Below are 13,371 nucleotides of genomic sequence, written 5' to 3' on the forward strand. Positions count from 1 at the left end.
CAAGAATTTGTATTATTTGAAAAGTTTGGTTCCAAAATCCGATAAACGGCATTTAAAAAAAAATGAGTTATCGCCTAAATCAGTATTGTATCAGGTCAGTATTAAAAAGTCAATTCTTAATTTTAAGCAAAATCCATTATCCACCATGTTATTCTGTCATCTTTTCTCCCTTTTTTCCCAAAACGGGATAAACGGCAGTCCTCCTTCTCTGCAGAACGCAATAAATCCACTCAACAAATCACAGCGCACCATTCCACGCATTGTAAAGAATAATGGCGGCACATTGAATAATCTTAGTTTTAGCTCATCTACTCTGTACTTTGTGATCAACAAACAAAAAAAACAAAATAATACTTCTGTTGGCATTGATAAACCTTTGGTGGATTTCTGTGATGGGAAAGAAACATAAGCCATCAAAATCAAATAATTTATGCAAAAGGCAATCGAAAGACTGAAACATGCTGGCAATTGCTTGTTCTCACAGGACATCATCAAGTTTCTGTCATGCTAACACATTGACCTCAGGGGATCTTACGAAAAACTTTCCATTATTTTACTCGAAGCCAACAAAAATGGAACAGGAGCAAAACATTTTACAGCTGATCGCTGTCAAAAAAAGTTTAGCAACGGCGTCCGAAGGATGACAGCAGCAATGACAGTGTTCTTAATATGACAAAGAAAGTGTTTTGATTAATGCCATTAATTTTTTTTTAATCAGTGTATCCCATTGATTAAAAAAATTATATATAAATCTATATAAATCTATTGAATCAATATATAAATGTGCATTCATCTTTGCCATGTTATATTCATTTAGTTGACAATGAATATAACATGGCAAAGATGAATGCACATTTATATATTGATTTAATAGATTTATAGCATTTTTAAAAAATAAACTTGTCATGAATTTATTGCATTTTGCGGAAAAATAATCCGTTTTTATAATAAATCTTTAAAAATCAAATTATGGATTTGAATTTTTCATGTTTTTATAACCTAAAGATGCTATGTGAACGTTTGTAACAGAAAATAGTGGTTTTCATCTTGCCATTTTCTTGGTATAGAAAACAAGTTTTTACTAGGGCTGTCACAATGATTAAATAATCATCTCGTCGCAATTGTTTGACCTCATCACAATGATTTCAGATCACCGTAATGATTGCATATCTCTCTAAAAAACACAAGGGGGAGCTGCAGTGCCTGTAAAAATGAGACCATATTTAGCGTAATAATCACAACAATGTGTGAAAATTGTTTCATGAACAAAAAAAATCTATGATAATTAATTGTCAAAGCCCTAAAACAGACAGTTAACCATCATAATCGTCAAAATTTATTAGACAATTATCTGTCTGCTAAATTTCATAATCGTGACAGCCAGTGTTGTTTTCATCAGCGATGACAACAACGAAATGATTTAGTTGACGCCCCTTTTTTATGACGATAACGCGACGATGACTAGCTAAAAATGGCTCTAAGGTGACGCTTTCAAGTTTTCATTGACGAGACGAGACGGAACGAAAATGATAAAAGTCTGACGTTCAACTTCACAATGCATGTCATTTCTGCCTATTTTGTGTGAAATCAGCAATGCTGCCACTTCCTATCCTTGTTTTGGGGACGCCCACCACCCGGCTGCCGCCTTGCTGCGCACGTGCACCAGATACCACACAACAACAACACACCTGCGGCTGCGTGACTGCATTTGTGCCTATTCGTGAGGACGTTTTCACGCGCGAATAGTGTTCTGCACGCTCGGTTGCGCAAGGTTTTCGGCGCGCGACTTTTGGGTCTGATTAAACGATATAGAATACCACCAACCTCAAGCGGCACCTGAAGGCTCATCAGGTTGATGGTTCAAAGGGAACTACCGGTAACAAGTCACGCTATTAACATATCACATACATTCAATTTTAATCGACAGTCAGCTTGTGACACATTTCATGGCTTTTTTGGAGTAAAACAGTGATTCTGCTGTTACCACTTTATCTGTGTGTAATGTTGTAGTGGCTCAAGTTTTTTTCTGTTTAAACTTTAAACCATTCCTTTATTACTGTGATTACTGGTGAAAAAAGCCAATGTGCTGAAATTTTAGAAGAGCATCAATTCATGGAAAAAATAAAACTTGAAATATGGGCATAAAAGGTTTCTGCCCAATGCGACAATGAAGTACAGCTTGGCAGGCAGCACTACATCTCCATCAATGAGAAAGTCTATTTTATTATGCAAAGCCCATTTCGAATACTTTTTAACCTAAATTAATTTGTTGAAGACTTTTTTTACTAAAATTGACTTAAACTTAACTAAAGCCTTTTTGCATTTTCGTCAACTAAAACTTGACTAAAACCTTTTTGTTTTTCGTCGACTAAAACTTGACTAAAACTATCAAGTTTATAAGTGACTAAAATGTGACTAAAACTAAAAAGCATTTTCATCCAAAAGACTAAAACTAAAAGGGCTGCCAAAAACAACACTGGTGACAGCCCTAGTTTTACCGAAATTTGTCAAAATGGATTTATTTCGTTTCGGAACCAAACTCTTCATTTGTATTTTAGGCCACTTAGTAAACATAAGGCCATGTTTGCTATTATTGTACTTATGAGTGTAATGGCATAATAAGTATTGTTCAGTACACACTAGCATGACACATTAGCATAAGCATGGGTTCGAACCCAGGAAACACATATGCTAATAAAAATGTATGCATTGTAAGTCGCTTTAAAAAAAAAAATTCTGTCAAATGCATAATGTAAAAGCAGAAGTGAATCTGTGAATTTGTTTTCTGGATTAAACGGTTTGATTCTCACCAGTCCCGTGCGGCTGGGTCTGCCCCCTACGCTGGAGGCCACCGAGCTGACGGAGCTGATGGAGGAGCTGGAGGGGCTGTGAGCCAGGGATGACACGCCCATTGCCATGCGCTTGCTCTTTTTAGCTTTAGCTGGACTGGTGGATGGGAAGCCAATGCGGATCACTTTGTGGATCGGAGCAAACAGGCCAAATTTGTGCGGGCACTGGAAATATCTAGATAGACGGAACGAGAGAGAAAAATGCAGTTTACAAAATATTGGCAACAATTATATTATCTCTTATCGATAAAGTACATTTTCAAATGTAGCTTTTCTTAGCATCTGAACTGAACACAAAAACAAACCATGTAATCTATCTAATCCAGCATTGAGCCAAATGTCAACAACTAACCATGATCCGGTTTATTCTGTCTGGAACTTATCAATATCAGATCTTTAGTATAAACACAAGGGGTTTAACCTTGGCTGTTTGGGTGAATTATTACATTTACTCAAATAGTGCATTCATCCAATACAAAGACAAATATTTTAATGGTTTAAATAACATTTACTGTTGAATTTTGCCAAACAAAAGCAGGAACATATATTAAAAACTATTTATGAATTTGTGCTGGCTTTACATTACTTTACTCAAGGACTCTGATGTTAAAGAAGCCAGTTAAAAAGGCAGAAATTATTGATTTCATTAGCGTTAAAGGCTCTATTAAAGACAGGACGGGGCAGTAGAAGACTGATGATGCACCTTGTTCCAGCTACAGCTCCATCATTTTTTCCCAGAGGCTCATCCAGCTCCACACCACACCACTCGCCCTTGGCAAAGTCTGTCTCCCCCACAAAACGCACAACTCCTGTTTTAGTGCCGCCAACCTGAGGAGAGAGCAGAGGAACATCAGTTGTAAAAAGAGGTAACATGGTTTATAAGTGTGATAAATTAAAAATATTACATCTTTTAAAATGTTTGGAAATTTATTGTCAGTGTAATACTGAAATCATCTACATTAAAGATATGTCTTCTATGTAAAGACGCAGCATGACTTTTTTGTTAATGACTGAATAATTGCATACAAAAAAAAATGTACAGTATCCACTGCATGTTACCTACTAGTAAAAATAGCAAAGCAATAGCATTTTTTCGACTATTTTCACATGAGTCAACACATTGCATTGTGGGATATAGTGTTCCATGCAGAAGGCCCTTGGTGTACACTCCACATTTTGGTACAGTAAAAATACTGTGTGGTGTATATTATATACTGTAGACATAGCATATGTTTTGCTGGATGCTACAACAGAATTTTGGACCTTACACTAACATTTATTAACATTGATCATAGATATTTACACTAGATGCACTGCAAAAAATAATTTTCAAGAAAAAGAATCTTAGTATTTTTGTCTTGTTTTCAGTAAAAATATCAAAAAATTCTTAAATTAACATGCTTTTCTTGATGAACAAAACTACCCAAGAAAATAGTCTAGTTTTTAGAGCAAAAATTTTTTAATTTAAGTGATTTTGTGCATAAAACAAGCAAAAAAATCTGCCAATGGGGTAAGCAAATTTTCCTTGAATTTAGTGTTTAAGAAAAAGGTTCAAGATTTTTTTGCTCACCCCATTAGTCGATAGATCACAGCCCTAAATTATATAAAGTAAGAGAAGAAAAGACATTTAAAGGAACAGTATGTAAGAAATTTATATCAATGAATCATAAAATGGCCCTGATATGTCACTAGACATTAAGAAATAATTTTCATTTCAAATACTTATATCACTGACAACAGTGGTCTGGCCAGGATATTGTCATGTAAAAAGTGGAGTTGCAGCCCTCAACTGATGTTTATGTTGTCATTTTGTGTATTGGCCACCAGTTGTGTGATTGCAGTACCAGTTTTAGCCACAAGTTTTGTGATTGCAGTACCAGTTTTGGCCACAAGTTTTGTGATTGCAGTACCAGTTTTGGCCACAATCCTACATACTGTTCCTTTAACATTCATTTAATCTAAATCTTAAATGTCCTATTCTGCATCTTGTATAGATGACTCGATCCCAACAGATTCTCAAAATAGAAATTATGCTTTTTCCCAACATCAGGATTTATTTCATCCAACGTATTACCCACAAAGTTCCAATGAGATGTAACTGACAATGACTAGTGTGCTGGTTAAACTGGCCTACATTCAGCCAACCACCCAGCATAGGGCGGAACAAAAACAAGACATTGCACACTAATTATTTTTTTTAATAAGCCCTGATGGCACAGCTCCACATAACAGAGCACATTTCATGCATTTAGACGGCTCAGAATCATTACAAACAAACATCTCTTTATAATCCCCCTCTCTCTGATACACAGACAAACACGGTGGTCACAATGAAAGCAGCGCTGATGACAAAGGATCTGGAAGCAGGTCACATTCACAGCTTTACTGCTAAATTATGCATAAAGCCACATAAGGAAACATAGAGTGACTATGAAAGATGGATGGATGGAGATTTTGTTGGACTTGGTTTGACTCTCTTGTGAACTCTGGAAAGAAATATGTTGTTGAAACAATGTCACAACATATGTGTACAGTAATTTTACGCTTAATTTTTTATTTGGTGGCAAATTTTGACGTTTTGCTCCCGAGATATCTTTGGTTTAGCTTTAAAGAGAAGAGACTCCAGACGTTAATCTATTCAGTGAGACACAGCACTTCCTGTCAGCTGTGTTTATGTGTCTGACTTACGTGGCAGATGAGCTACGCTACACTCCAGTTCGCATAAGGTGATCATACAATCATTGCGGTATTAAGTAAGTCATGCAGTATTTACTTTATCACGTTCATGTACACAAAAAGGTGCTTCTGGGTGTTAAAATGACTATGAAATCAGCAGAACGAAGGATTACAGCATGTGAGATGAGAAGTGAGAGCTGACTCAGACGCTGGTCTGTCTCCTCTCTCTCTCTCTCTCACACACACACACCACTGTCTACGTTGCAGATCCACAATCAGTCAGCATACATTTTAACCTGGCAGTGACTTTATCTACTTTCCCGTTTCCTCTGATGGATTGGCTCAGCTGACTGAGGCACATTCAAAAGCTTGAGTTATTATAACACAGGAGCAAAGCCTTTGACAGAAGTTCCTTAACATCAGGATACAACTGAAGAGCTCAGATGCAAAACCCTCCAAGTGCGTCTGTCATGTTTTGTGTAAATTTGCATTTTTTTTATCAAACTAAATGTATTCTTCCTACAAATCAGTTTTTCTGAATGACCTGATGCCTGAATTAAGTGGATTTGAAGTAAAAGTATTTGATGAATGATTAATACGTGCGGAGACCTTTGAAGGTGGCAGCTTTTTAATCTGATCTCTGCAATTGCAACACATAGACCAACCTAGACTGGACTTATTTATCCTGATGTGTAAAATCTGTTTCACGGATAAACTTTATTTTAGTTTATTTTGTGCTTTCCTCCCCATTCACGAGAAAAATTCAGAGTCGGGTTGGGTCAACCTCGTTTAAACAATTCCTCTAAAACTTCCGGCAGTCATACAAAAAAATCATATCGGGTTACATTTTCTCAATTTTTTTGCATCCTTAGCAAGCATTTGAGGTGTTTTGACAATTCAGAGCCAAACAGCAAAATCCAGAATAGCGTCTGACAAGTTGATCCACTTCGTCTCGTGGCACAAATTTTAACAAAGTGCAGAATACAAAGAGATGGATTATAAAGACAGACAGAAAGTGAAAGTGACATTAAGCCCATACTACACATGTCTGACCTCTGTATTTAAACCATCCTAGTGAGTAGTGAACACGCGCACATTCGGACAAGTGAACAGCTATTACTGCAATGCCCGGGGAGCAATTGGGAATAGCATTCCTTGTTCAGGGGCAAGCAACCTGCTGGCCATGAGGCTCAAACTGGCGACCTTTGGGTGCAAAAGATTGTATAGTTTTGTACTCAAGTTAGATAACATCAGCTTGTTTGCTAACGTTATGAAGATTCCATTTTGTATGTTTTGCAATTTTCCACAATAGATTAGTTATTTAAATTGAATTAATATCGGACTCTGTGAGCAAGGTTTCTGTGCGTGACAAATTTGTAGGATGTTGAATCAAAGAAACGCATATGAAAATTTTGGACTACAGTGTGCAAAGTTTTTTGCAGATCAAATATCCTTCTAATTTTGAACCTTTAGGAGTTCACTGAGAGACAATCCTATTGTAATGATTGTCTTTGTTTTGGGCTATTTTACTATGTTGTAGGACTTTATTTATTTTGTCCTACAACATTTCCCATTGCTCTGGCTTGTATCTTCGATATGGATTCATAACTTTTTAGCAATTTTCAGACAATTTTCTCCATTAATCTTAACCCTTGTGCATTGTTCAAATTTACTACCTTTTGTGTTGTTAGTGGATGAAAACATCCACTAAATTAAACTGCTATAAAAATGTATCAGATAAATACTTTTTCCAATTTTTTTTACATAAATTTGTTAATCAACCTCAGTACTGATCAAAACGACCAAATATTCACAAAAATTCCATGATTTTAACTCTTTAATTGCCAAGTATATAAGTGGTGTCACTGATTTGGGGAAAAACACACACAAAATAACTGATTTTCAATATAAAAAGTGATTGTAAACTGGATTTTTTTAAAACCTTTTTCACTGTCTTGGCCATGTCAATGATTGGTAAAAACTTTGGCTTTGAAGCATTTTGATTTTTTGTGTAGCATCAGTTTTTATTTTTTTTCTCCCTCATTTATTATTAGTGGCTGTTTTTGCCCCATTGACTTCCATTATTAGCACATTTTTTGATTGCAGAGCTATGACACCTTTTTATTAGGGATGCACCGATAGGATTTTTTGGGCCGATACCGATACCAATTTAAACAGACAACTTCTGGCCGATACCGATATTAAACACTTGTACACAACACTATACAGTTGGTCTATTAGCTAGTTTATTTCTGCATCAAATTATTTTTACTGAACATGGATTGGATCTAATTAACATTCAACTGACCAACATAATAAGAGAGGCACAAATTAAGCTAAAACAAATATAATAAGACAGCATGACAACCTTCAAATGTGGTTTTGGCTATTCAGCATTTCTTTTATTAACAACATTAACTCATTTTTTTACATATAATGAATTTCTTTATGCAGTTAATTAATAAACAATCGGTTTTGGCCTTTCTCGTGCTATTGCCGATATGCCGATGGTTTCAAATTCATAAAAAATCGGCCGATAAATATCGGCGGCCGATACATCGGTGCCCGATACATCGGTGCATCACTACTTTTTAATCATGCATTTTTGAATGTTGGTGTTTTTTCCTTTTGCTAAGAGGTCAAAAATGTCATTTTTACTGTTGATTACCATGTGGCACTATTAACCCTTTAGTAGCCCTGTACAAAAACAAAGCTTATTTTCTGGCTTGTACGTTGTGTTTTATGGAGTATAAAACAGCCACTAACAATAAATGAGGGAGAAAAAAAATAAAAACTCATGCTACACAAAAACTAAAAATGCTTCAAAGCCAATGTTTTTACCAATCTTTGACATTCCCAAGACTGTGAAAAAGGTAAACAAAAATCCAGGTTAAAATCACTTTTATATTGAAAATCTGTCATTTTGTGTGTGTTTTTTCCCCAAATCAGTGACACCACTTATAAACTTGGCAATTAAAAAGTTAAAATCATGGAATTTTTGTGAAGATTTGGGAGTTTTGATCAGTACTGAGGTTGATGAACAGATTTATGAAAAAAATTGAAAAAAATATTCATCTGATACATTTTTATAGCCTTTGAATTTAGTGGATGTTTTCATCCACTAACAACACAAAAGGGTCGTAAATTTGCCCACAGTATATCGTTGAGTTTTTGAAATATTTCAAAGCATTTTTTTTTAATATATTTAAATATAAGATTTGTCACCAAAAATCATTCAATTTGCTAAAACGGAGAGAAAGTTGTGGCCAAATTAAGAGTAAAAAAAGCTTCTAGTGGATGAAAACATCCTCAACAACACATAAGGGTTAATTCTAGGGCTGGGACGATTGTCCTGTTTTAAACTGATCAAAAGTAATCTACAAGTAAATATTGGCAGTTGGTATATTGATAATGCATTTCTAATTCAACATCTAACAACAACTACTCACTTGCGTAGCAGAAGCACAACAGTGAAAAAATCAAGTTTGTCTCTACATGACTTTGAAAGATCCTTCTGTGCAGTAAAGCACTGTCATGGTAATATAAAACCATTCTTGGGGAGAAAATGTGGGGAACTTAGCAAGGGAAAATATCTGTCCAATGCAGTTTAGAAGAATCCCATCCTGCATTATGCCAACATACATGACAGTTTTAAATCACTGTTGAGTATATAAACCTACAGGCAGGATTGACTTTTTTAATCTAATTGCCATTTATAACACCAAGTATATCACATCATCATAGCTCTGGACTTTATAGATCACTAGCAGAAATAAACTCAATACAAATCGATGTGTGCACGTGTATAAGCAGGCATCCTCCCTGATATGCTCATCACTGGAAAAGCCAATCAAATGTCAACTGGGATTGAAGCATACAGTCAAGAAGATAGCTGAGATCAATGGCTGATGGTTTATGGAGTGGTAATCCCATTTGATTAAGAATATTGACTGCTTGAGAAGCTTTAAGCCTGCTCTATACTAAATGGAAAGCAATTTGACCCAAAGCTAATCAACCGTATGATCAAGCCTGCAGCATCTAGTATACCTACTACAACACAAGAAAGGGAACTGGAAGCTACAAATCTGTCTTGCATAACCAGGCTTAGGTCGGACTACAGCATATAAGCGGATCTGGTCCACTTTCCAGTTTATCCCTGCCAGGAATCACAGAATTTGGTTGGAAAGAGTCAAATAATCAACAACCAACCGCAGTCCGGACCTTTATGTGTTTTATAAGGCTGGGTAAATTGGAAATCAATAATACCACAATAGTACACTAACATGCAATGAGGTGGTTAGACAGTTCAAGCTTTTACGCATTTAAAGGGATACTCCAGCCAAATATCAAAATCACCCCATGATTTTCTCACCATCAAGCTATTCGAGATACATGTCCATCATCTTTCAGACAAACACATTTGGAGTTATTTTAGTAAAAGTCCTTGCTCTTCCAAGCTTTTTAATGGTAGAAAATGACGATCAGGGAACAACTTCTGACTTTAAACCTCAAAAAAGTGCATTCATCAAGTTTAAAATATAGATTTTTTTCTTACAATATTGCATCGATTTCCAGCAAAGACCTTTGTTAACCACTTGGTGCCATGTGGATTACTTCTGTGAAGGATAAATGCACTTTCATGGGCTTCAAAGTCAGAAGTTGTTCCCTGATCCCATTCTTCTTCCGTTATAAGTTTTGAAAAGCAAGAACATTTACTAAAATAACTCGACATGTATCTCGGATTGCTTAAGGGTGAGCACATCATGGGGTAATTTTGATATCTGGCTAGAGTATCGCTTTATTGATTATGTCCATTCCCTGGAAATCAATCCCATGAACTCTGCGTTGCTGGCACTGAGCTCTACCAATCAAGTTATAGGGATGCAGAAAACAATCTTGTTACGTATATGCTTCAAACTAAACTCTTGGAAACCCTTTTAAATAATTGAAGGAACTTATCACTACCAAATCTAGTTATTAAACTTTTGGAAACGCTCATGCTTCTACCTCCTGATGGGTTTCTACCAGTTTTGTATGAAAAATCCACCAGGTGGTCTATGGACAGAATGACTATTGATACCTGCTACAAACAGGTTGAATAGCTTAGAAAACATAACTTTGAGCTCTGGAATTCTGATTTATCCCTAAAACAAACTTGTTTGTCCTTCTCTTGATCCATAACTCACCAGCACTCGATCCCCAACCTTAAGGTCCTTCTCTCCGCCTTTCTTTACAGATCCACTGTCAGACATGTTGGATCCAGACTCGTTGCCTGTCTTGACAGAGCTGTTGAGCATGCCTTCTCTGAGCGGCATGACCACGCGCTGACCGGATGCTCCGGCACCACCCTGCAGCTGTGCGTTTTGCTGTAACTCGTCACCTCCGTCTCCGATGGGTTGCCGTGTCAGCTTGGATGGCCTGGTAAAGATGCCTTGCAATGGCTGGCACTCGAAATAACGCACCCCGTTGACCGAGCCATCGTTTTTCCCAACCAGGTCGTTTAGCACCACTCCTGCCCACTGTCCTGGAGAAAACTGGGTCTCCCCGAGATAGGCGATGACTCCCAGCTTGACTCCGTTCACCCAGACGCGTTCGCCAAGCACAAAGTCCCCAGCGACCTCATCGCCTACCTCGGATGCTTTAGAGCTGGACTTGTCCGAGGTGTTGCTGCTAGGTGTAGGAGTGGTCTGCTTGTAGGGGCAACCTGGGGACAGACAGAAGAAAAGATATTCAGAAAGAATAGCAGAAAGAGATTCAGTAAGTGTTCAGTTTGCTTATTAATGCAAAGCTCAACATAAAGGACTGCCTGCTGAGAGATGCTCGGGCCAGTAAAAAGTATTGTCACTTTCCCAATCGGGCCAGTGCTTCGCCCTCAGTCACTAAAATATATGTTCTGCCTGTGGCCGGTTGTCTGTATGTATTCTTACGCAATGTTACCATCGTGACACATTTAAGTTAACTTCTCAGCAATGTCATGAGGTTTATTGGTTTTTGTGGACACTGTTGCATGTTACGTTAGCTGATAGAGCATAAAGTTGTTAAGGCGACGACGGCCTCTAATTACGAGGCCAAAGAAAAACAATTTGTTTACGTCTTTTAAGCAGACATTTATTTGGGTAAAACCTGAGGAAAGAAATAATGGAGTGTTTTGCAGTTTGCCATCAGTTTTCAGATAAAGCAGACAAGTCGTGAGCAGTTTTCGTTGAAAAAGTTGCGAAATTTAAGAATTAGAGTTTACATTTAAAATGGACAATTGTTTTAATAAATGATGAAAAATAAATATTTATAAAATGTGACTTGAAATCTTTTTTTTGGTGGGGCCAGTGAAATTTTTGGAAGAGCAAATGAAAACTCGAACCACTGGCCCGAATGGGCCAGTACAAACAATTATTTGCGTTGAGCCCTGTAATGTCAACAAAATACAACAAAGCTACTGTGAATGCAGTTTTTAGATTTATGAAATTATTATTGGTATACTAGTCTCCCTACTAGTGAGAAGTATTTGACTTGTTTTAGGATTAAGTGTTTTCAACTGTGTTCCTGTTCCTTTATGGGTAGAAACCTGTGTTAACAACCCAAAGGTCATAGGTTCGTTCCCAGAAACAAACAAATTCATATAAAAAAACGTACAGATTGAATGATCAAGCAAGGAATAGCCAGGAAATTACTTAAAATAACTCATAAAGACATAAACATCTTGGATGAAACGGAGATAAGTAAATTATCAGGAAACACTTATTTTCAGGGTGGACTAATCCAAAGTTTTTGTTTACATCATATATTTGTGTGAACTGTGTATAATAATTATGTATATATAAATATGCACACATGCATGTATAATTTTAAGAAAAAAAGATATATTTATATATTAAGTATTTATATTTATATATAATCTTTTTTCTAAAATATATACATGCGTGTGCATTTATCTATACAAAGTTATTATACACAGTTCACACACATATATGGTGTAAACAAAAACTTTTATTCTGCTATAGATTAATCACGATTAATCATTATGCATCCCTAATATGCTTATTTTCCAGCTCCTTTAGAGTTAAACATTTGATTTTTACTGTTTTGGAATCCATTCAGCCGATCTCCGGGGTCTGGCGGTACCACTTTTAGCATAGCTTAGCACAATCCATTGAATCTGATTAGACCATTAGCATTGCGCTCAAAAATAATCAAAGAGTTTCGATATTTTTCCTATCCAAAACATGACTTTTCTTTAGTTACATCGTGTACTACAACCGACGGAAAAGTAAAAGTTGTAATTTTCTAGGCAGATATGGCTAGGACTTTACTCTCATTCTGACGTATAATCAAGGACTTTGCTGCCGTAACATGGCTACAGGAGGCGCAATGATATTACGCAGCGCTCAAAAATAGTCCCCTTGATAACTTTTAATAGCAGGGGACTATTTTCAGGCACTGCGTAATATTATTGGACCTGCTGCAGCCATGGTACGGCAGCAAAGTCCTTGATTATAAAAATCAGTCTAGAAAATCGCAACTTAATTTCCATCGGTCTTAGTACACAATGTAATTACAAGGGAGTAAAGTTTTAAATAGGAAAAATATAGAAACTCTTTTTTCATTTCTGAGCGCGATGCTAATGGTCTAATCAGATTCGATGGATTATGCTAAGCTATGCTAAAAGTGGCACCGCCAAAGAGATCGGCTGAATGGATTCCAAAAAGGTAAAAATCAAATCTTTTAACTCTAGGAGAGCTGGAAAATGAGTATATTTTCAAAAAAAGTGTGTCCCTTTAACCTCCAAGAAATGGTCAACTAAGGTCACTAGAATGACCAAGCTGACCATAACGGTTAAAGGTTATCGAGG

General features: G+C 36.5%; 1 protein-coding gene across 5 annotated transcripts in view; it reads right to left on the minus strand.

The window, feature by feature from the left end:
* clip2 (CAP-GLY domain containing linker protein 2) overlaps positions 1-13,371 on the minus strand; it is a 44,043-nt gene that overhangs the window by 20,056 nt on the left and 10,616 nt on the right. For all 5 annotated transcript variants that reach the window (XR_010543666.2, XM_065284235.2, XM_065284237.2 and 2 more), the window contains exons 3-5: positions 10,712-11,229; positions 3,553-3,677; positions 2,811-3,024 (exon numbers count right to left, since the gene is read on the minus strand). Coding sequence is in view for 4 of the 5 variants with exons in the window: in XM_065284235.2 (XP_065140307.1) it covers positions 2,811-3,024; positions 3,553-3,677; positions 10,712-11,229 (857 nt within the window). In the remaining variant the exon portion in view is untranslated. The remainder of the gene's footprint in view (positions 1-2,810; positions 3,025-3,552; positions 3,678-10,711; positions 11,230-13,371) is intronic.

The sequence above is a fragment of the Paramisgurnus dabryanus genome, chromosome 5 (assembly GCF_030506205.2).
Source record: "Paramisgurnus dabryanus chromosome 5, PD_genome_1.1, whole genome shotgun sequence".
NCBI lineage: Eukaryota > Metazoa > Chordata > Actinopteri > Cypriniformes > Cobitidae > Paramisgurnus > Paramisgurnus dabryanus.